This window comes from Tiliqua scincoides, chromosome 2 (assembly GCF_035046505.1).
Source record: "Tiliqua scincoides isolate rTilSci1 chromosome 2, rTilSci1.hap2, whole genome shotgun sequence".
NCBI classification, from domain to species: Eukaryota; Metazoa; Chordata; class Lepidosauria; order Squamata; family Scincidae; genus Tiliqua; species Tiliqua scincoides.
In genome coordinates this window covers 49,211,880-49,236,500 of record NC_089822.1, presented here as the reverse complement: position 1 = coordinate 49,236,500, position 24,621 = coordinate 49,211,880, and the positions used below count along the sequence as shown (strand labels likewise).

General features: G+C 40.3%; 1 protein-coding gene across 2 annotated transcripts in view; it reads left to right on the top strand.

Moving 5' to 3' along the window:
• The window catches only part of EPB41L4A (erythrocyte membrane protein band 4.1 like 4A), a 102,550-nt gene that overhangs the window by 45,475 nt on the left and 32,454 nt on the right, over positions 1-24,621 (top strand). For both annotated transcript variants that reach the window (XM_066613999.1, XM_066613998.1), the window contains exons 3-12: positions 560-611; positions 1,114-1,192; positions 2,200-2,297; positions 3,054-3,174; positions 6,133-6,220; positions 8,246-8,334; positions 9,812-9,875; positions 11,455-11,546; positions 13,562-13,639; positions 16,571-16,692. In XM_066613999.1, coding sequence (XP_066470096.1) covers positions 560-611; positions 1,114-1,192; positions 2,200-2,297; positions 3,054-3,174; positions 6,133-6,220; positions 8,246-8,334; positions 9,812-9,875; positions 11,455-11,546; positions 13,562-13,639; positions 16,571-16,692 — 883 coding nt within the window. The remainder of the gene's footprint in view (positions 1-559; positions 612-1,113; positions 1,193-2,199; positions 2,298-3,053; positions 3,175-6,132; positions 6,221-8,245; positions 8,335-9,811; positions 9,876-11,454; positions 11,547-13,561; positions 13,640-16,570; positions 16,693-24,621) is intronic.

The window sequence follows — 24,621 nt, the reverse complement described above, 5'->3', positions numbered from 1 at the left end:
GTGTCCAAAGTTTTTGGCAGGAGGGCCACATCAGCTCTCTGACACTGTGTCGGGGGCCGGGGAAAAAAAAGAATTAATTTACATTTCAAATTTGAATAAATTTACATAAATGAATATATTAAAGATGAACTTATATGAACGAATGAAGGTCTTGCAATAGCTCAAGGCCTATAAAAGGCCTTGCACAAAGCAAGGCTGGCCTTTCCTTTGCTGCCGCTGCTGCATCACAGATGTGAAAGAGCAAGCAGTGGAGGGAGCCCTCATCCCACAGCTCACATGAGAGGTCAAACAGTCGCCGTCAATCTGAGAGAAGTTGCGTTGGGCCAGTGTGGGCTTCAACAAATCTCCGGAGGGCCAGAGGCTCATTGGAGACTGGGGGCTCCCTGAGGGCCGCATTAAGAGACCTTGAGGGCCACAAGTGGCCCCCGGGCCGGGGTTTGGGCACCCCTGTTCTAAAGCTAAGTAATGACTTTGCTTTTAAGAGAGTCTCTTAATATAGCAATATTTATTCTGAATATTTTTCACAATTTTAATGACCAGTTTCTGTTCATTTTCACAGTACTGGTTGGATCCCTCAAAGACTCTTACAGAACATAAGGAACTCATAAACAGTATGTATACGATTTTGTTCATTATAAACATTATTTGATTATGAAAAAGCATAAAAAATGCAACATGTAGAGTGCCATTGAAGCCGATTGTGGAATTTTGATTATTTTGCCATTTGAGGTGGATTAATGTTGCTGCGTACAGCAAAATCACATGCACTGATTGTTAGCAATTCTGCTACTTCTCATTTCAGGCCCACAGATGTTTCTTTGATTAAACTGTTCTTTGCTATAATAGAACTTTTGAAATCTCTACATGACGTGGATTGCATTTGATTTGAAGCTTTAAAAAAATGAAATCTAGAATTATGGCAAATTAGTTTGGAATTTTGACTAGCACAGTTTTCAGGGCACTCTGCCAAGGGCTGGAGGGAGAACATCAGAATAGGAATTTCACAGCAGGGAAGGAAAGATAATGGAGAGACTAGGCATGAGCTGAATATGGTAAACTGCGTGTATATGTGTATGTCTTTCAAAAATCAATTAGCTTTCTTATTTCCTGTAGCTGGTCCACCATATACCCTATACTTTGGTGTTAAATTCTATGCGGAAGATCCATGCAAACTAAAAGAAGAAATTACCAGGTATATTATGTATAACAGTTAACCATGAGTGTTACAGTGTTGTGGGTTCTTATAAAGTAGCTGGAAAAATAACTTTGTAAGTTCTTGGGGTGTAATTTTTAAAAGGTGGATAATTACACTTAAGTTTCACTGATGTCTGACTGAAAGAATTAAATTCAAATTAATCTCTTAGTTTAGTTTTGGCTAGATTGTACCCAAAGTTTTGCATGGATTATGATGGTGTGCTTTGTTTGAGTCATTCTCAGATTTGTGTGCTGTGATGCATTTGCTTCTAGAAAGAGATTCTGTTGCTCTCCCATAGCTTTGTTTTACACTAACTGTAAGGAATAGTTTTCAGTTCATTTATTTTCAAAATGGATCAACCCCTACGCAGCAGAACAAAGTTCCATGAAAGATTCATGTCCCATGCTCTGCTAGATAGTGATTTTAGGCTGGTTTCAGAATCATAAAGTAGATATGGTAATCAAATGCTGATTGTGCTGCATTTTAAGTGGATATACTCAGTGTGCAAACTGATCGACTGAATGCAGACAGCATGAAGACCTGCTGTCTTGGGTGAGCCAAAAGCATGTTGCAAAGGGGATACCAGATCGTAACAAGTATTGGTTATGCAAAAGCAGCTGTGACATTATATAGGGTTACATATATTCAATACTGCAGTAGTAGGTGTAACTCTGTATAATTCCAGAGCTGCTTTTGCATTAGGTAATGTAGCTTATCTGTCTTATTTGCCCCAATCTAGAGAATTAGGGAGGCATAATAATGCAAGATTTGAACCAGGAAAGTCTTAGTTCACAACTCAGTCTTTTAGCCACTATGCTACACCAGCTCTGAGGCTAGGTAATCCACAATTATAAGGCTATCTATGCACAGACTATCATTTTTGTAGTCCAGAGAGAATGACATTTCTCTTTATTGCTACAGTAGCACTAGCCCCGATCTAGCACTAGCAGCACATAAGGGTCTGTAGAGTTGTATAATAATTTTACTTTCTATCTTTATTTTAGGTATCAAGTATTTTTGCAGGTGAAGCAAGATGTCTTGCAAGGACGCTTGCCTTGTCCTTTCAACATTGCTGCTCAGCTTGGTGCTTATGCATTACAGTGTATGTATTTTTTGTTAAATGGTATCGTATTTTCCTTTATTGATACTATGGGTGAATTCAGATGCAATGCTAAACCGTAGTTAAACCATAGTTCAAAGATATTACCAAGTCTCAGGTTTGTGCACTGCTACCTTCTGAAGGAATATTGTGGCTTATCCACAAACTGTGGTTAGAACTGAGAAGGGAACTGAGTGCTTACAAAAAGATCTCCCCCCCCCACCTTTCACCTTTGTACCTGGCTCCTTGTTCCAAGTGCTAATTTCCACAAGTCCTCTTCCTTTTCCCAAGGTGATGGTTGTCACCCTCTGAAGTTCAGCAATGCTGAAATTGAGAAGGATGTTGGAGATCACAAATCAGATTCATTGATAAAAAATGTTCTTAGAAATTGAGGAAAAAATGTTTGAGGATTTTCTTTTAATGTAGCAGAGTGTATCAGTCAGTACCTTTAGGTTGGTAATTATCACTACTAGGAATTGAGCCATTGTGCAAATGTGTGTGACATGGCATAGCAGTGGGAGGGAATGAGACACACAGTTCAAGATGCAACTTGCTTGCAGGTCGTGAACATCAATTACTTATACTTCCTTGGGTTGTCAGCCCTGTAGTTCTTCCACTTTTGTGCCCTCTGAGCTCTGCATATGCTCTGAAGACACAAATTTGTCATATGGTTTTTAAATATCTGAATTGGGAAATATGTAATATTTTTGTATAAACTACAGAAAATGTTAAAGATTTTTTTTCTTGTATACTGTGTAGCTGAACTTGGAGACTATGACCCATTCAAGCACCCTGCGGGTTATGTTTCAGAATATCGCTTTGTTCCAGACCAAAAAGAAGAACTAGAAGATGCCATAGATCGAATACACAAAACTCTGGTGTAAGGATTTAGTTTTATTCCTTAATATGGCACAGGAAATAAGATGGTACAAGAAAAAGAGCAGTAAAGAAAATGGAAAGCTTTTTTCCAAAGCTGTGCTGTGGAAAAAGGAAGAACTGTACTGATTGCTATTTTAAATCTGAAGAGCTTACACGAGGAGTTTGACTTTCCTCAGAACAGACATAAATATATCCCATGTTTTTAAGCCTAGTATGCCTGCCTTGCTTTACATTGCTATGTGCATTACAGTATAACAATGTGTGTTATTGGATTGTCGGCTTCCAGCCAAAGGCGCTATAATGAATGAATGAATGAATGAATGAATGAATGAATGAATGAAAACAGAAAATGACCCCACAGGCAGATTATATTGTGAATATTTGCTCTCCACTCCCCCAAGGAATGGGAAGCGTCATAGGCAATGCTGCCTAAATTTTGTCTTCCTTTGGAGGAGAGAGGCTTGCAGCGTCTCAGTAATAGTTGGTTTATTTTCAACTATGCAAGCTGAGTATTGAGATGGCAGAGCAATCTGTACAGGCAACAGTAGGCTACATCATTTCTCAGAGAACAGTCCTTCATCTGGGGCAGCCCATCTATAAGTCAAGGTAAGCAGAGGGCATCCTATGCTCTGTGCCCACTCACCACCTTCTGTGACCCACTGCCTATCTGGCTACTCCACCCAGCTGCTGCCCCATACTTTTCTTCCATCACTCTAGGGAGAGTGAGCACGAAGAGGATGAGGACATAGCTTCCCTCTGCCTCCTCTAGTGGTGCTGCCAGAGATAACAACAATGTAACTGGAGGAGGTAGCTGCTGCTGTGATCCTGTTCCCAATTGATAATTAAATCTGTGGGTTGCAATCCAATAGGGCCTCCAGATGAAACTGGAACCTTGTTCCAGTCATGTCCAGAGTCGTTCTGAGGCCTGTAGACGGCCATGCGCAGAAAGCCCCCCTGACATCTCCAGGGGGCTTTCTGAGGCCACAGAGGTCTTGCACTGCCTCTAAGGACCTTAGAAAACTTCCAAGACATGACCAAAATTAGGTTCCAGTCGCATTGGGGAGGTCCTCAGTGGGTCTTCCAGCCACAGGTTTGGAACCTGTGGTGGATCTGCAGGTTCTGAATCTGCAACTAAAGAGGACCCACTGTATATGCACACAAAAAGGAAGAGTGGGTGGTGGAATTTGTTACCACCTTAGGTGCTTATGTCTTGGATCAGGCTTGCCTGAACTTCAAGGTACTTCAATTTATAGACCAATCCCTCTTAGTATCCCGATCTGCCTCTATATCACTCATAACTGCTACAAAGCTTTCTGCAGTGAACGTATACCAGAATTGGGGGAGGTGAGGGGGACAACCTACATTCTACTACCTCCCAACCTCTCCTTTCAGGTGCAGATATGCAATTCTACCAGCTTTCAGTAGTCCCCTCCATGCATGATACTTCAGTGTCAATAACATCTCATTGAGGCATATCAGTGAGCTTAGAACTAGTGATCTGAGTTAAGAGAGGAATTGGCCAGCTAGCATTCATGCTTGCACACAGTTTTATAAATGCAAAAGCACAACACTTAAAATCAGTAAGCTTGATGGGGAAAAGAAAACTTGCAATAAACAAGAACAAACTTTTTAAAAGCCTGGCAGTGAGCCTCATTTCTAAGATAAATCAATTCATCAGTCAGCATACTTGTTTGACATAATCTTTTACTTCTTAATCAGAAAGGTGAGATGGATGGAAAAAGAATATTTGAGAAATGAGTCAAGTGATTTAAGTTGTGAATTGAAGAGCCAAATAAATAAAGTGATAAGGCTGCTTGATACGGAATGCCAGTATGTGGAAAGCAGCATTGTGGGGAAATTGTGGGGAAGCAACATTGTGAGCAAGAGAGATGGAATTTGGAAACTGGCAAATCTAAGGAATTCAGTAAAATATTTAGAACTGAAAAATGAGAGCGAACAGCTGGGGAGAAAAAGTATGCAAAAGACTCATAGACTGGAGTGCTATAAATACTTGAAGATTTTCTAAGGGCCAAACTAGATGTGATGTCAGTGGTGTGTGAATGCATTTGTAGCGCATTTTTGTTGTTGCTGAAAGCTATCTCAGAAGGAACTGGTTTGGATCATGTGTAGTAGTGAAGGATTACATCCCCCCCCACAGCCTTGATCTAAGTTGTCCCTCTGCCCCACAGTTACTTTTATTTTTAAATAGAAAGATATTGAAATATCAGGTGCATTTGATGCATCTCCATTTTCACATCTAGCTTGGCCCTAATTTGCATTACATTGTACTCTACTATTGCAATTATGGATACTTTTATTTGTATAATAACAAAAAACTAGCTTTAAAAAGAATTCATCAGAGTAATCAACTTTTCCCCCAACAATTGAAGGTAAACTGAAAATAAGGTAGGATTTTAAAAATCTCGTAACTTCCTGGGGTTACTGTCTTCTGGATTCTGATTGTATTAAGTAGCAGGGATCCAGTGAATGCTCTGGTAACAACTGGTACTCCAGAGTTGATGAAACTTAGAGCCAACCTGCATGTGACTTTTAAAGGATCATCTGATAGGCTTTTGTTTTTTTAAAATTTAGTGACTAGCACTTAGATTGAGACCCTCCATGAATCCATCTGGTAGCAGGGTGGGGTGCTTTAAACCAACTCCTGACTTGGTCCTGATTCATTGAGCCTCAATCCAGTCCTCCCAATGGAAGTTTTTTTTCCCCTTGGGTTGAGAATGTTAAACCACCGAAGTGAATGGGGCCTTTACACGAGGTCCCAACTCATATGTTGCATCATCTGTGTGCTGAAGGGGAACAGGGGCACTGCTCCACAGAGTAATATGAACTGGGTCTATGCCAGCATTCTTCTTGTTTGTCAGGAAGCCACATGTGTATATAATTTCTGAGAACTTCTGCATTGAGTAGCTACATGTAAGATTGGTGTATATATATCAAACAGGGGCCAAGTTCCAGCTGAGGCAGAACTGAATTACTTAGGAGTGGTGAAGACACTTGAAATGTATGGAGTTGATCTTCATCCTGTCTATGTAAGTAATATTTTTAATAAAAGGACCTGCACAAGTGCAACTGTGTATCACTGTGCAGACAGCTATGCAATCCAATAATTCATTGATAATGTTGAGGCTCAAATGCACACACAAAAAGCCCCAGATTGTAAAGACTGACCCTTTTCACTCTAGTGAGGTTGGTGAACTAAGCATTCTGTGACATAAAGGATCCCGGCTGGAGGTTTTGAAATTCAGGCGCTTGAGGAGAAGGACATGGGTAGCATTCTTCCTGTAAAGGCAGACTGTCCTGCTGATCACCCTGAAGTGTTAGACAGTCATAGGAGATCATGTTTATCAGGGAGGAATTGGAATCCTATGGTTTACCAAGGTTTGGAGGTACATTCCTGGTCTACAAAACTATGCACTAGTAGTTTCTTATCTTGAAAGTGCACATTCCCAGCTCTTACTGAATTAGGGGGAACTGTCTTCAGGACATGCTGAGGTGCAGACAAGGTATTTCAAAGACAAAGCAGACAGAATAAAAGAGGAATTCTTATCCAGTTACTATGGGACTGAAGGTCGAAGAGTGGAGACCAGGAATAGGGGCTTAGTTATATTTTGGGCTCCAAAGATTTAATTCCTGCATGTCCAAAAGACATCGATGATTTTTTTTTTCTTTGAACAACAGAATCCAATGCATTTTCACAAGCTGCTTTTGAAATTTCCTTCAGTGACAAATACATCTTGCCATGCAACATAGTCCCCAGGCATGTGGACTTAGTTATGCATTGGACCCTGAAAGGTGTTAGCATTCCCTTGAACTGGCTGAAGAAGATTGACCTCACAAAGTAATAATTATCTTGTTTCATAATCTTTTGCTGCTCTTCTTTTTTTTCTGTTTAAGTGGAGATTAAATCCATAGGAACCCAAATTTAGAAGAAGCATGGACTAAGCAGATTTATGCAGAAGGAACACTAATAAGCATTAAACGAAAGGATGCGGTTGCATTTTTGTATAGAAGACAATTATCTATGGTGGAAAAACAATATGAATAACAAATCTAGAGGATTTATTCAAAGTGTAATTACAAGATAAAAGAGGATTATTACAAGAGATGTGTTCGGGCAGGAAATATGAAAGAATCTAAGTAAGGCCCTTAAAAAGTTCAAAGTAATAGGAACTAATACAGAGAATTAGTAGCTCAGGTCTAAAAGGGTGTGTGTTTTTTAATATTCACACAGAAGATGCCTTAAAGATACAGGACACTTACAACCTGACAATTTTTTTTTTATCTTGTAAAGATGGGCAAGCATGTTTTAACTTGCCTTGCACAGCATCAGAAATGAACTTAGTCTAAAACAAACTGAAAAAATTTGTTAATTTTCAGAGCAAATCCAAGACTTATCTTTCTCTGATCCTCACTCTTCTTCACTGGGGATGCAACAGAGGGTTGCATTTAGAGTGCTTGGAAAACTGCAGGGAAGAAACGCCACTCCCTGTACAGTACCCTTGGGGAGAGAGGATTCCTGCAGGGGTGTGCTGTTGGGAGCAGCTAATCAAGGAAGGGGAAGTCCAGTTTTCTCCTGCTTGAATTCTGGATTTCTTTGAAGTGAGTGTTTATTGAGCCTCCAAAGATCAAATAAACCCGGTGAACTTTAGGCAATATGTATTCTCTGAACAGTAGCAGCAACTCAAAACTAAACAGCTCTAAACTAAACTAATAAAATTGTAGCACTACATAGCATATTTGTGAAAAACAGAAAAAAGACTCCAAAACCAGCAGGTCATAAACATTAAAGGTTTGTAGAAATGAAAAGTCTTCCAAAGTGTGCTGGGAAGTGGATAAGGAAGGAGCTTGGTGACTTTCAAATGGAGGGCATTCCTGAATATTGGCATGGGTACTGAAAAGATTATTATTAATGTGAAAATACTTCACATTGTGGGAGTAGTGCTTTTACAGTGTACAGGATTTCTCCAGTATGCAAATTTCTGGAACCAGATTTGAAGATGAAAGCTGCTGATTTTTACATGTCAGTGAATTTTTTTAAAAAATTTGTTTTCCAGGGTGAGAACAAATCTGAATATTTTTTAGGATTAACCCCTGTAGGAGTTGTTGTCTACAAGAATAAAAAGCAAGTAGGAAAGTATTTCTGGTAAGTAAAATGTACCAACCCACATAGCAGTAATGGACTTTGCAAACTATGTTGTATGTTAATGTAAACTTTTCATGACATCCATTTATGACCCACTCAGTTGTCAAGCAGGGAAAAACCAGAATACTGCTAGGTTCAGCTGATGGTCAGTCACAGATTGGCTGGAATGCTCACAAACCAGCTAAACTTTGTCCAAGGGTACATTTGCCACCACTCCTTTAAACCTGGGGAAAGTAAAAGGTCTATAGGCATCCCAGCACCTCAAGGGGAACAGAAGCCCTCAAGCCTTAGAACCCCCATTCTTGAATATTTGCAAATGTTTCAATAGAGTTACTTTATGGTCAACACCAGATTTGGTTGAACTAGAAATTCCCCGCCAAAAATCACACACTACTGTAAAGATTAAGAATTTATTAAGACTAAAACAAAATACAACATTAAAACTCTTGTAATACTGACATGGGAATTATACAGAAAGCAGAACAGAAACAGTACAGGTTACTAGTACAGGTTAACTTCACTCAGAAACATGACTGGCTACCCTGCTGGGCCTGGCAATGGGAGGCAACTAGATACACTGCAGGGGAGCTATTTTATATCTAAAAGGTACCTTTGAAAAAAAGACTTCCAACCAATTCAAGGTTCTGGATCCTCAAAAAATTAGAAAGATGATGCACCATCTCCAGGCAAGTTGCTTTGGGTACCTGTCTGAAGGCTTTAGGCCAGTGGTTCCCAAACATTTTAGCATCAGGACCCACCTAAAAAAAGTTTCACTTTACCTGCCTCTATGGTTTTAATCTTTGTGGCTCTAATGGTGATTGGACAGTAGTGCTCCCCCCCCCAAGTAGCAGGTTGTTTAACCCTTGATGTATATAACCTCATCTGCCTTGTCAGTTTCTCAATCCAACAAAAATTGGATTGCAACCTGATTGCTTTTAAAAAACAAACTACATGGAGGTTAACAGGAAGTGGAACTTATCCACTAATGGGTTCAGGGGTTACAGGAGGTCCTGTATTTGTGGATAAGTGAAACCAAGGATACAGGATCCGTGGATCTCTGCTATAGAGAATCAGAATGGACTACTGGTCTCAAATCCACTTAAATGAACATATAAAGGAACAGTTAGCTCAAGAACTTAGTTATTGGCTGTCATATCTTCATAATGAAATTAGTGCCCTTAGAGCGCAATCCTAACTAACTTTCCAGCACTGGCATAGCTGTGCCAGTGGAGCATGTGCTGCATCCTACAGTTGAGGGGCAGTCCTGGAGGCCTCCTCAAGATAAGGCAATGTTTGTTCCCTTACACCAGAGTTTCATTGCCCTTACTTCAGTGCTGGAAAGTTGGTTAGGATTGCGCCCTTAGTGATAAACATACTTATTATAAAACCATTTCAACTTCTATTGTTTTGTTTTGCTTTTCTCTTTGCAATTATTGGTTTCATCTTTATGAATATTTGGTCTCTTTCTAACACTTAGGCCTAGAATCACAAAGGTCCACTTCAAGGAAACTCAATTTGAACTTAGAGTTCTGGGAAAAGATGTAAGTTTGTTTTTTGTAGCATGAAAATAAAGTTCAATATATCTAAGGCCCAAATCCTAACCCGCTTTCCAGCACTAGCATAACTGTGCCAATGGGACGTGTGCTTCATCCTGCAGTTGGGGGGGGCGTTCACAGAGGCCTCCTCAAAGTAAGGGAATGTTTGTTTCCATACCTAGGAGCTGCAATGCCCTTATATTGGTGCTGGAAAGTGGGTTAGGATTGCTCCCTAAGAGCCCAATCCTATCCAATTTTCCAGTGCCAGTGTAGCCATGCCATTGGGGCGTGCACTGCATCCAGTGGTGGAGAGGCAGTCACAGAGGCCTCCTCAAGGTATGGGAACATTTGTTCCCTTACCTCGGGGCTGCATTATGGCTACACCAGTGCTGGAAAGTTGGATAGGATTGGACCCTAAGTCGTCTATGTTTAATGGTAGAAAGTTACATTTTAAAAGAATGTTTATGTATGTTCTCTGTAGCATGCTACACCAGTAGGGAACTCTGACAAGGAATGGCCCCAACTAGGTTGGTGAAAATCAGATGTTATGTTGACCTAAACTATAAAGGGAGTGCAATTTGTGCCCATGAGGGGTAAGGAAGCATGCAATTCTGCAGTCTACTCCTAAAGTAACTATGGTTAACTGTTCTGTCTGCTTTGGTCCTGTTTCTGTAAATTGGGTTAGATACAACTGCTGTTTACTATTTGATATTCAGAATGTAGCTTTTGTGATTGATGTTTTCCCCCCTGAGGAACTGTCTTATCACAAAAGCGGTTCTTTAAAAATAGGTTTAGTAGTTGTCTTTAAATATAAATCTGCAAAATATGACTATAGGCTATCAAATTTACCTCCCGCAGATAATACCAAATAAACAGAGAACAGTTTGTTCCATTTAGCATTTTGCATTCCTCCTGTGATCAAACTTCAACATATGATTACCTGAGGAGAAAACATTACTACTTGCAGTTTTTCCTCTTGGCAAATTTAAATTAAAGATGATGCACCAATGAAAAATTCAAAGCTCTCAAAAAGCCTTGGTTATCCAATTCTCATGTAACAATAATGAGAAAAGGCAAGTAATTCCACTTAGTTTTAGAAACTAAAATCTTGTTTGCTGTATTGTGAAATGGGGGTCTTGTTCTGAGATAATTTTCTGGGTAATAATGTTTTAGTGGAACATACAGAGTTGACCCAACAATGAAGCAAAGTAAGATGGGTTTCCTCAGGGGGTGAGCTCAGGCAGCACCCTGAACCCTTCAGCTACCTCCACTGCTGCCTCAACTAGGACCCCATTTATCCCCTTATCTCTCCCGCCCCCCTCACTGAGTGGCACTCAGGAGGCATTCTTAGTGGCACTGAGGGAGGCAACTATCTTCAGGCACCATCAGGCACCATCTTCCTTGGATCAGACAGTTACATGTGAAGCTCATGGTTTGGGCGTCAAAACTGTAAGAAAAGAGTACGTTAATGAAATTCCACTGTCGTGCATGGTATTTCCCATGATGAGCATGCCATGCTATCAAATACAAATCCTTTACATTGGAAGGATCCTTCACAGTGTTTTCATTTTTTTAAATATTTCAGTGTAATGAAACGTCCTTCTTTTTTGAAGCACATGGCAAAAATGCATGCAAACATTTGTGGAAATGCTGTGTAGAACAACATACGTTCTTCAGGTAAGAAAGTTAGAGCATTAAAGAATCTATTTTGGTTTATGACAGAAGACTGGGGATGCTTTACAGCAGTGCTTCTCAACATTAGTCCTCTGCTGTACCACTTCACATGGTTCACCTATTTAAAGTATCACTGGAAGTAACTAGTGATGATGTTATTGCCAGAGGCTGAGGGTGGATGGGAGGGTTTTTCGAGCACAGAAAAGTATGCTTTGGAGCCTCCTAGTACTGTTTGTTGTGTTGTGTTCCTGGTCTTGCTGTCAGGCAGCAGGTGTCTAGGGGTCCTGCAAGTACCACCAGACACCACTCAGGTATCACTGGTAGTACCCATACCACTGGGTGAGAAACACTACTTTAGAGCTTAAGACTAACCCTTCTGTGCAGTTAAAAAGCTGTTATTTTCTTATCTCTTCAAACCCACAGTAAAAATAGGATCCCAGTTGCTTTTCTTAGACTAGGTTGGAGATCTGTGAATGGAAGAATAATTGCCACTAACTCTATTTAACAAATACTTGTGTAAGAGTTCATGCAGCATTGTAATGGATAGATTCTAAAATAGTTCTGTATTCACTCTCATACTGGTATTTGTACAACAAATTATCACTTATCTGGTGGTACAGTCTAGTGAAAGATGTAAAACAGCTCTAGCATGAGCAAAAGATACCTTCTGCATGTTGGAGGTTATCTTCTGAATCCAATTCACTGGTTTTTTGAAAGGAATATCAGTACTGAGATACAAGAGTAGCAAAAGGGTAGCATAAAATAGCTGTTTGTACTTTGAAGAGATAACACATTAAGAGTGGCTATCTCTATATAGCAGTGGTTTAGCACTGGGGCCCACTTATTAGAATGAGAATCTGTCAGGATCCACCAGAAGTGATGTCATGATGGGAAGTGACATCATCAAGCAGGAAAATTTTTAACAATCCTAGGCTGCAATCCTACCCACAGTTTTCCAGGAGCAAGTTCCATTTACTATCTTTGTTAAAAGCATATACATAGTAACGTGTTAAAAATACAGATATTTAACACTTCCTCAAATGCAGTCATGTACCATGGTAGCATCAAGTCTAAGATATTAAAAATAAAATATTGAAATGAATGGGGAGCCACCTGAAATTGGTTCGTGATCCACAGTTCAAGAAACACTGCTATACCAAATAAGTAAATGATGTTGTCAACAATAAATGTTTCATTTATATTAAAACATTTCTAGCTCACTTTTCTTACCTTTAAGCCTTCTAAGGCAAGGTGACTTACAATAAACTGATATAAAGCATCAAGCAAAACAAAAACATAAATTAAAAGCAGCATTAACAAAATCACAATCGAATGATTAAGCTGAATACGCATAATCACTCTAGACTTCATTCCCCTCCATAAGCCAAGTGCAAAAGCCAGGTTTTTACAAATCTCTTCAAGGAGTATAGCATATGAGCCTGCTGGACTTTCCAGCTGTTTTTAGTGATAACTGTGAGCATGACATATGGTTCAAATTTTCTTGAATTTTTAGATCTTCCAAAATTTGAACTTCCAAGATTGAACTAGATTTTTAAAAGTAGAAATCATTTATGTATTTTCCATGCAGAACTTCTTTCAAATGTTGCTACCATTAAGAGTTGACATAGTATAGTGGTGGAGAGACTGAGCGTGAATCAGAACTTCCCCAGCTCAAATCCTGTGTCTGCCACTCCCTTTCTGTGTCAGTTCCCCAGATGTAATAGTAGTATTCACCATTATTATTATGGGAATAATAGTACTTAATTTTTCTGGATAGTTGTAAGGATTACATTGAGATAATTGATGTAAAGTACTTTGCACATTCAAAAATACTTTGCAAATATACTATTATCCACTTAGGTGTCTGTCTATAAAACAAACAAAAAAGCTTCCCTGAAGTAGGATATGTATCCTGTGTAGGAAGAAAAATAAATTCAGTTCATTACTAAATGAAACATGATGGACTTAAACTGGGCTTAGCCCATTTAATTTTTTCATTTATTTTTTAAATGATACAGAATGCCAGAAAATGAGTCCAATTCTCTGTCAAGAAAACTTGGCAAATTTGGATCTCTTGGTTATAAGCATCGGTACAGGTAAGGAAATTGCACTATGGCTTCAAACCTCTATACTAATTTCTTTATCTATGGTTTTAATTTTTTTAAAAAAAATCTTACTTAGTAACAAAAACTCTTGAGGATTTTGTTTGGGAGGAATAGTTAGCAAAGTGTACACCAGAAGCATGCTGAGAAGTCAGTAGTTTGAAACCATCCTCTGCTAGATGAGAGCTGCATCTTATGCTTTGGAGAGGAGCTGTGGCTCAGTGTTAGAGCATAATTTTATTATTATTTTTTATATTTTGAATAAAGAAGGTCTTTTGTTCAGTCCTCAGCATCTTTAGGTAGGGCTGGGTAAGATCATTGTGTGAAATCCTAGAGAGTCACTTCCAGTCAATGTAGACCAGTGGTTCCCAAACTGGTGGGTTGTGACCCACCAGCCTGGGAAGCACTTAGCTGTGACCCCTTAAGTGGCAGAGAAGAGGGAAAGCAGCAATGTGTTCCCCAGGATCGCACTGCTGCTGGAGGGAGGGTTTTTCACCTTACCTTTAACGACTGCTGGCCTCTGGGGGGGGGAGAGGTTTGGGGAGCCCTGCATATGCTTCTGCTGTGCTCCCCAAACCTCTGCAATAGTAAAAAAAACTTGATTGAAAGCCATTCCCGGTTTTCGATCGAGAACGGGAAGTGGCTTTCAGTCGAGTTTTTTTACTGTTTGGGGCTTGGGGAGCCCTGCGGAGGCATCTGTGGGGCTCCCCGCACTCCCTGGAGGCTGGCAGTCACTAAGATATGGTGAGAAACCCCCCTCCTTCCTTGCAGCAGCACGATTCTGGGGATTGCATTGCTGCCATAGCTCCTCCCCTGCACATACGTACAGTGCTCCCAGCTCTCTATATCTGTGGATCCAGTATCCATGGTTCTGCAGATTGGGAGGGAGGTGTTGTGCGCCCATTCCATTATCTTTGTTTTATTGTAGAAGTGCTTGCAGCGCGGGTGCTTCCTGTTCAACAATCTTGCTGAACTTAAGAACCGAATGTGCAGGCAACTAGCTTGCACATTACAGAGAGACTAACAGGAAGCAGGAACTCCTGCTTCCTGTTGTCCCCTAGCATGCAGACTGGTTGCCAGCATGTTCGGTTCTTCAGTTCAGCAAGACTGTTAAACAAGAAGCACCCGCGCTGCAAGTGCTTCTACAATAAAGCAAAGGTAATGCAATGGGCATGCATGGGTGCTGCTATTTATACAAGTGTACTCCTGTATCTGTGGTTTTTGTATCCATGGGGGCTCCCAGAATGGAACTCCCACAGATACAGAGGCCCGCCTGAATATGTTTTCTGTAACTGACCTGCTCCATCCCACCATAGGAGCAAGACTCAGGGCTGAATCATATCCAACTTTCTAGCACGGGTGCAGCCACAGTGCAGCTATAAGATAAGGGGACAAATGTTCCCATAGCTTGAGGAGGCCTCTGTGGCTGCCCCTCCACCACAGGATGCAGTGCATGCCCCATTGGCAAGGCTGCACTGGCACAGGAAAATTGGATAGGATTGGGCTCTCAGTCATATGATCCTGCCAGCTGAAAGTTTGGGAGTCCCTGGGTTGGAGAATAGTGAGTTTAGTGAGCTTTATAGATAACAAGCAATTTGAAATAATCTGACACAGATATAAAAATTAATTCTATGATAGCTCTTCCTTGCCTATGCAACTGTGTGTGCATATAGAGACCTGCTGAAGCACCGATACTTCTAAGTAAATGTTCTGATATTTAGAGGGGATCTAAACTTGCTTCTTGGCTCTGCGCTGGCATTTTGTTGGTAAAATAGTACCAGCCCTTGCAGAGACTATTCATATGAGCCTGTCAGTAATTACAGCTTTTTTACATACAACATAATTGCTCTTCACTCATTAAACAAATCCACCTGGATGTTTTTCAAATATTCTGCTGCAGATGGTTTGGCAAGAATTATCTCTAGAAGAGAATTGTATTTTGCTTCATGAATAGTTGCTCAAGAACAAAGATTGGCAAGTCTATGTTTGGCAGCGTCATCTAACCAGTAGATCTTACTGTGCAGTGATGGGGTGGGAGGGGATAGAACATTAACTCTGAAATGACTCTTGTTTTAAAAGGTTGTGTTAAGACTCCTCCTAGAAGAACATATTTCTTAATACTGAAAACCTGAAATTCTTTCATTTTTTGTGTGTGTGTTCTTCTGAGCCTTGGATGGTTTTTGAAAGGGATACTTAAATTGATTAAAAGGGCATGGTTGTGCTGGAAGTAAGAGATTTAGGGCACAATCCTAACCAGGTCTACTCAGAACCTGGTCCTATTTTGGTCCTAACCAGGTCCTATTTTGTTCAATGGGGCTTACTCTCAGGAAAGTGTAGTTACGATTGCAGCCTTAGGTTTGCTGTATCCCTTCTGTGTAAAGTTAAGTATATGCTGGAAAGTGTGGAAAGGCATTTGGCTTGGTAATAGATGGGCTTACCTCTAACTGCCCAGTTTGATAAGGTAAGTAAGAGCCAGGATGATGTAGTGGTTTGGGAACTGGATTTAGACCTGGAAGATCCAGTTTCAAATACCCACTCAGCCATGAAGCTGTCTGGGTGACCTTGGGCTAGTCACTATCTCTCAGCATCACCCACCTTCACAGGGTTGTTGTGAAAACAAAAGGAGGGAAGGAACCATGTACACTGCCCTGAGCGCCTTGGGGAAAGGTGCAGTATAAAAATGTGAAAAATAAATAAGTAACTTTTTGTGAGGTCAGTGAGCTGTAGTATTCCTTAGAATACTGTGTAATCATAGAAACATCTGTCTAACAATGAAACTTTAGGAACAGAGTGGACTATTCTTGAAAGTGAACTTGAAAGTGAACTAGAATGAATGAATTTCTCTTACTCAAATATGAAGGCATTTTGAATTTAACTTTGAAGTTTTCCATTTATTCGTTCAAAACATTTTGTTGCATTTTCTAGTGGTAGGACAGCTTTGCAAATGAACCGAGACATTTCTATCCAACTTCCTCGTCCTGACCAAACCGTTGAAAGAAGTCGCAGTAAAACATACCCAAAAAGAACATCAAAAACACAACCAATTGGTAAGTCATACTGATGTGAACCATCCCTGTTTACGTTGGTATTTAAGTAGAAGTATTGATCAAAGAAAACAGAGATGTAAAATCTATCCAGCATAAATCATTGGCAGAATTAATACTGAATAGTTTTAGATTCCATCTTGTTTCTCCTTTAGAAAGTCATGTGCATTGATGCAGTAGCATCAAGTTTATTTTAAAATATTATTTGTATTGGATTGTGTTCTAATTTGACATGAGCAGCAGTCCTGTACATATTTATCTGGGAGTATGCCTCATTGAACTCACTGGGGCTTATGGCTGACTAGACCTACATAGGATTATGTTGTTAGTCATGACTAATGGCCCGATCCTATCCAACTTTTCAGTACCAATGCAGCTGCAGTGCAGTCCCAGGTTAAGGGAACAAACATTTCATTACCTTGAGGAGGCATCTGTGACTGCTTCCCCACCATAGGATACAGTGCACAACCCACTGGCATGACTGCATCCATGCTGGAGAGTTGGATATGATTGGGCCTCAAGTCTCATTGAAATAACTGGGACACGGTTACCAAACTTAGTATTTTTGTACTAGTACCCATAGTATTTTTGTAAATTTAAATAGAAATTAATAGAACTTTCTAACTTTGTAATTGATAAGAAGAGCTGATATTGAATGTTTTTGTAAACTTTGCATTTCAAATCAAATGTCTATTTTAAATGCTAATAATTTCTGCACTTTTTAAAAAAAATTTTGTAAAGAGGAGAGCAATATGCATTTTGAAAATACTGGGAGGGGAAATCATGACATGTCCTCCATGGGATTTTGCAAAAACCACCTTGATAGAGCAGGGAGGGAATATCAGAACAGAAATGTTGGGCAGCTGTATTGTACAGGAATATTTACATTTTCTTTGATGTCTAGCAGAAGTTAGCATTTCCAGCAGCAAGTTATGTACTTTATCCTCTGATTTGGGAAGTAGGCTGGGAAGGGTGGGATTGTGTTTCTGCTGCTCAGAAAATGCAAGTAATTTACAATGTAAATTGTCAGGAAGGCACTCCTTTCCTTACAGATTGTTACACATTTTTTGCTATGAACAAGAGAGCAGTTTTTGTTTCCAGAGGAAACCCTTTGTTATTTCAGGATATGCAGATTAATGACTTTTTAGGGTGTGTGTGTATAATCAGCTCTGCTGTTATTATTTCTTTGCTTCTTCTTATAAAGTTGAACCCCATTTCTTATCTTTTATGTGAGCATTTTTTTAAGTGCTGCTGCTTTTTAGGTTGCAGTTTGATCAATGCTTACTTAGGAGTACATTTCCTTGAATTTTGTGGAATTTACTGCTGAGTAGAATGCATGCATAGGATCTATCCGTTTTAAAATCAAATATACATGTAGGTCAACATTGGCCATGGATATCAACCTGCCTGTGCAGTAAGATAGTATTGGGAGGCCCTCCACTCTTTTCCTTTATCACATGAGATTCAGCATTTTTAATTAGGATGTCCTGGTGATGGGACTCCCTTCCCAGAGAAGCCACATGCTTGACATCCACCCTTCTTTTATCATCCCAGGAAGACAGCAAAACCAAGGTACTTATCAAGTCATTTGTGGGCTGCTGCATATGGCTTGATGGGTTATAAATTGTGCAGTCTGGATTAGACAGAAGAACCACCCCAAGTAACAGAGACTAACAGTGCCCAGTAAGTGGCATTCCTCATATTTGGGACTTGACTTGGCAGTGTACTTACCCAAAAAGTTTACCACTGCTGATAAAGGTTTCCACATCACTTTAAAGATGTGAGGGAGGTGAAAAGATTTTGTAGGGTCGCCTTTAGAAACATTCAGTGCTCATTCCATAGCATGGAAAAGTGCACAGGCTTTATATGTCTGTACTCATCAGCAACGACACAGCTTTCTGGTTGTGGTTGTCAAACTGTAGTCTTGCTTGGCATCAAACCGAGGAAATCAGATAAACCAGGAATTCTCAGAGGCACAAAATGCTCAATTGCAGCATCCTGCACGTGCCACACCTTGAGAGGAAGTGAGGCTACCTGTGATGTACCTGTGTTATGTGGAACTAGAGGGCTGTGTCTTGGGTTTTTTTTTGTTAAGAACACATAAAAATACAAAGCACTGCATTTTGGTGCTGGGCAGCCTGAAAAGGGCTGCCGCCGAATCCTGTGCCTCCCGCGCTACCGTGGGAGGCTCCTCGGGAGAAGGGGACGTTCATCCCCTTCCGCTGAGTAAGGTAAGCAGCCCCGCAATGGGGCTACTCACTTTACCACTGACCAAAAGGTCGGCGGTAGAGTAAAGGTGCTCGTGTAGGGCGCGCAGCCCTGCATGAGCACCCTGGATCCTGTGGAGCTCAGCTCTGCGGATCCTCCTCCCGCCCGCCCCTCAGCACGCCTCCCCCACACCCCTGTCCACGCTCCTGCCTCCCGTTCCGCAGCCCGGTGGTCTGGGAGGCAGCCGAGCCACAGAACTTGGACCACCGCCCAGCGCTAGCCCAGCACCAGTCAGCCCAGGAGCCTGGCGGTGAGCCTGACAAACATGCCTTACGGCACGTTTGTGACTGTGGCTGGCAGCATGGAGCCATGCTGCCGACCACAGGATTGGGCTCTAAGATATTTTCCAGAAATTAAAAAGATTACTTTTCCAGTTAGAAATAATACAGTGGCTGCATCTGCTGACACTATATCAACTGTATCACCTACTTAGTATGCTTTCAAAGCATTTAAAATTAATAAAATCGAGAACTTAAAATAACAGCACATAACAACACATTCTACCTTTTGCATCATGAAATCTTCGATAAAATAAAACCATTTTCAGACACCCCTATGGAGAACTATAACTTAGTAGCCAACTAGCTCCCATAAGGTTGGATGGAGGGCAAGGTAGGCACAGTGTCTAGTGGTTAGTGAATGGCAACCACCTCGTCCTCCCTATTTCAGCCTTTTACCTGAAAATGAATTGAGAGAAGGTCATTCACTGCCTTGACCCAAAACTGCAGAATCCAGACAGAAGGGAGATTGCCTTGAGGAAACAACCCTTCCAGTTATCAGGGAGCCTTGAAAATTACATTTCCAAGGGATTCCCTTAAAATCAAATAATAGCAGACTGTAGTTGGTCTTGGAGACAGTCCAACCCACTTCCTCCCAAGTGAGCTGAGACCAGGTAGGTGAAACAATACATACACAAGAAGTTTGAAAAGTAAAATACACAGGCCTACAAAACTGAGGGTCAGAAATGTTTTCCCCAAACTTCATGGTGGTTTGATATGAATTTGGGGTGCTGATTCCAAAAATGGCATCCGTTTTGCCCTATCACGCCTAGTTTTGGAGATATAGTATAGATATAGTATAGCCTCTTTGGTGAATGGTTCAAGCGGCTTCCTCATGAGGAAGCCATGGTGTAGGCTTCCTCATGAGGAAGCTGCTTGAACCATTCACTAAAGAAGCTGTGTCGTGTCTCCAAAACTAGATGTGATAGGGCAAAACGGATGCCATTTTTGGAATCGGCACCCCAGATATACCCAGGAATTGGTGTAACGTTTAAGGAAGCAAAATGTGTGTTGGCCTGTGATATCAAAACAATGGAGGGAAAATTACAAGGGATAAAAACCAAGTTATTGATAGACTAGCAAAAGGAGGGAAAGGGGTTGTGTTTTCTTATAACCCTGCTTAACGTGTGAAATTGGATACTGGGTCTCACCTCAGCCACTTGAATTTTCCTTTTCTGGGAATTAGGTCAGTTTTACAGTCCAGTGGACAAAGGGTCCAATCCTATCCAACTTTCCAGCTCCGATGTAGCCACAATGCAGCCCCGTGGTAAGGGAACACATGTTCCCATACCTTAAGAAGACCCCAGTGGCTTGCCCTCCACCACAACTGCACCAGCACTGGAAAATTGGATAGGATTGGGCCCTCACTCAATACTGAGTTCTTTCTTTACTGGTTAGTAATAGAAAAAAATGCTCAAAACAATAAACAACACAATAGGGCAAACATGGCTACTGTCTTTGAATGACTCAGCAGTTCCTCCAGGATGCTAAAGCATCACAGAAGCCTAGGAGGTGCTAGAAGGATACAAACCTGGTCAAATATAGGCAAAAATAGGGGCAAGTCAGGGATTTTCATAATGCCCCCAACAGGCAAGTATAGGCTTGCTGTGCTATATCACATGACTGAATGATGAACAGAATAAAGGTATTGTTTTATGGATCCTTTGATTTCTGTAATAATGGAACAATACATTTATTTGCTTTTGATCTGCTTTGCAAAATATAAGTCACCCAGCCTTGGAAAAGGGCAAGGCATCAGTATGTTTAATCAGAAGTATCAAAAGCTGAATTATCTGGTTTTTTAAAACTACAAAATTCTCAGACAATTTTTATGTTTCTAATGTTCGTATGAGTAGTAACTTCTTTATTTTTCCATACTTTAAAATAAAGAATGGCCTCTAGGGAACCTCTGCTGTTAAATAAGGCACAAATCAAGAAAGTAACCCCTTTTGGTGTTTAAAAATGTTTTTGAGATTTCAGATAGGTTCAGATTTCTCCTTCTCATGCCGTGCAGAATGCCTTATTTAAGAATAAGGCAGAATGCTGCTCTTTCATTTCCTACCATTCTTATTCAATCAATTTTTTTTCTCCCATATGAACAGCCAAGTACTGTATCCAATTAATCTACTTAATTCTGCCTTATTTGATGTGTTCTGGATATTATTTGATTCAAAAATATGAACCTACAACTGATTTCCAACTCTGTAGCATCATTTAAAAGTTTTGTTAAAGAAAATGAGCTGATGAGACTTCTTGAGTTTCATGAGACTGTTTCAGAAATTCAAAAATTGTTTCAGGAATGCAGAATTTTCTTCTTCTTAAACAGAACATGTTTCAGTAGAATCCGCTATATTCCCCTTTCTGTTGTTTATTAGAAGATATCAATAGTCAATCTTTTAAAAAATATATGTGTTGTGTAATACAGTCAGTTCTCGTTATCCGCTAGGATTAGGTTCCTGGAAAACTTAGTGGATACTTAACTAGGCGAATTTGGTGGATACCGAATAATTGAGCCCATGGGGAAAATGGGGTTAGGCTTCAGGAGACTCTTTTCACCATACACCTTATGAACTTTATGAATCTGAATCTTAATTTGAAGTTTTTGAGGATGGGTGATAGTGGGTTCATCTCCATCTCGAGCATCTGATGCTTCCTGCTCTGTGCTTGATATCCCTTGATGTGGTGAAGGTTGTGGCAGTGGTGATGGCAATTTCTCCGTGCTGGCTATTCCTTGACTCATTGAAGATTGCTGGTCCAGCAATGAGGCCTTAGAGATTAGCAGTGGGGAGGGGGTTACTTCACCTGCCCTCCTCCTTCACCTGTCTCTTGGCTCCTTTCCTTGACTTGCCCCAGCCCCAGAGCAGCCCTCAGGTAGACTTCCAGAGACCTCTCATCATCAGGGTTGTGAAGGTTCAACTGCAGTCCCCGAGATGGTGCTAATGTTGGCAGAGCATGTCTGGAAATGGACACAAATGTGTCCAATAGTCCTCCAAGGGCCAATATCAATGCCTATTTGATGTAGCACCAGTACAGTATTAGCTGGTAACAAGAACAGAGTTGCAGATATGGAGAGATAGTGGCAATTCTGCCCCACCCAAATAAGTGAATTCTCAGATAAAGAGAACTGGCTGTAAATAATACCCATGGGAGCAATCCAGAGCAAGCATCTTATATACCAGGGGTGCTCAAAGTTTTTGGCAGGAGGGCCACAACATCTCTCTGACACTGTGTCGGGGGCAGAAAAAAAAAAGAATTAATTTACATTTCAAATTTGAATAAATTTACATAAATGAATATTTTAGAGACGGAAAATGAATGAATGAATTCAATCCAGTTTATGATTCCATTCACCCTAATAAGAGGGGGGGAATCTTCATGCCAGTTTATGATCCCATTCACACTAATAAGGGGAGGATCTTCATGCCAGTTTATGATCCCATTCACCCTAATAAGGGAGGGGAATCTTCATGCCAGTTTATGATCCCATTCACCCTAATAAGGGGGAGGAATCTTCATGCCAGTTTATGATCCCATTCACCCTAATAAGGGGGGGGATCTTCATGCCAGTTTATGATCCCATTCACCCTAATAAGGGGGGGGATCTTCATGCCAGTTTATGATCACATTCACCCTAATAAGGGGGGATCTTCATAATAATAATAATAATAATAATAATAATAATAATAATAATAATAATAATAATAATAATTAATAACAACTTTATTTATACCCCGCCCTTGTTGTAAGGCAGCTTACATCAAGTTAAAAGCAGATTAAAACATAATATTAAAAAGCAGATAAAAGCATTAACATATTAACAGATATCATAAAAACAGTAATCAGATAAAAAATCAGGTAAAAGGAGCATAGAGCAGCAGATCATAAAGAAATCGGGCCTGTAAAAAATACTAAAAGATGTAGAAAAGATGTTAAAAAATATGTTAAGAAGGCCATGAGCTCAGAAGGCTTGTTTAAACAGAAAGGTCTTCAGGCCTCGCCAAAAATAGAGAATAGAACTAGATCTAATGGGTTTAAGCTGCAGGAGGGAAGATTCTGTTTGGATATGAGGAAGAAATTCTTAACAGTAAGAGCAATTTGACAGTCGCTGGTGGGCTGTTCCTCGCTGGAGGTCTTGACAGACAGCTTTTGGAGATGCTCTACAGAAGATTTTTGTGCTTTGGGTGGGGGTTGGAATAGATGGAGTCCCCTTCCAACTCATTGATTCTGAGAATATTCAATTCCTCCCATCAAGCCATGAGATGAAAATGAAACAGTACTTATCCTACTATTGATGGTGGTATTGTAGATCTCAATGGAGCATTTCTTCCTCCAAATTTGACCACGCAGCTGGCTATCATCACCTTGATCCTTATCCACTCAAGTTTTATACCAGACTGACAGGACAGAGTATTCTGAAGGAGGGAGAACTGTTATGTATGTTTGTGTCTTGAAATGTCCAAGGCTTCTTTAGATTGATTTCCTGTGTATCCAGTCTGTTATTTCCAAAGCTTGGAATAATGATCAAGCTACAACTACCATAAAGAGAGCACCCTGTGAACACTACCCCTTTCACATTTCTTCATTGATGTATTGCCTTAAAACCACAGGAATCTGTGGCACTGTCATTGTTCCTTTGTAGACATGTGTAAATCATTCCTAAGACTACTGGAAGTGAATAAAGAATGATGAGGACTTCTGAATGAGTCTTTCAAGAGCTTTTGTTTCCCTGAGGCACAATGATTATTGAAGTGTGAAAGCTAACACCACTCTCTCTCTCTAGCTCCACCGCTCTCTAGCTCAAGGCTTTATGCTGTTTGACTCTTCAGGCACTACCTGTTCCATTTCTACAATAAGATATGTTTTTAAAATGAAATCTACCTTTCTTCTAACTATAGTTTGCTTTTTGATGGTATTACAAGAAGCAATGCTGCATTCCATATAGATGTTTTCAGGTCCTTTCATCTTCATTTTGATAGGCTTATTTTCATTGGCTGGTCATACTGTGTTAACTATAAGGTGTCTTATCTCTTTGCCCATGTTCCTGTAACTTTCCAGTTGTTTCCAGCGTCTTTGTAACATGGAGTAGCTGAAACATTTCCTTGTCCTAATACCCTTTATAAAATACAATTCTGAATGTACTAGTTAACCATACCTGGATGTGTGAATTAATGCTTTAACATTGGAACTGCAGCACTCAACAGCTTAGATTGAAAACAAAATTTCTCAGTGTATCTCACAACCAAACTTCATGATAAGAGTGAGGGAAATGCTGCAATGATGGAAACTTTTTGTCTCTGTCCAGCTGAGGGCAATAGTCTCCTTGGAGTAGACTTCTGTATGCCTATCCCCAGCTGGATAGGAAACCACATGCACAAATGGGTGCCTA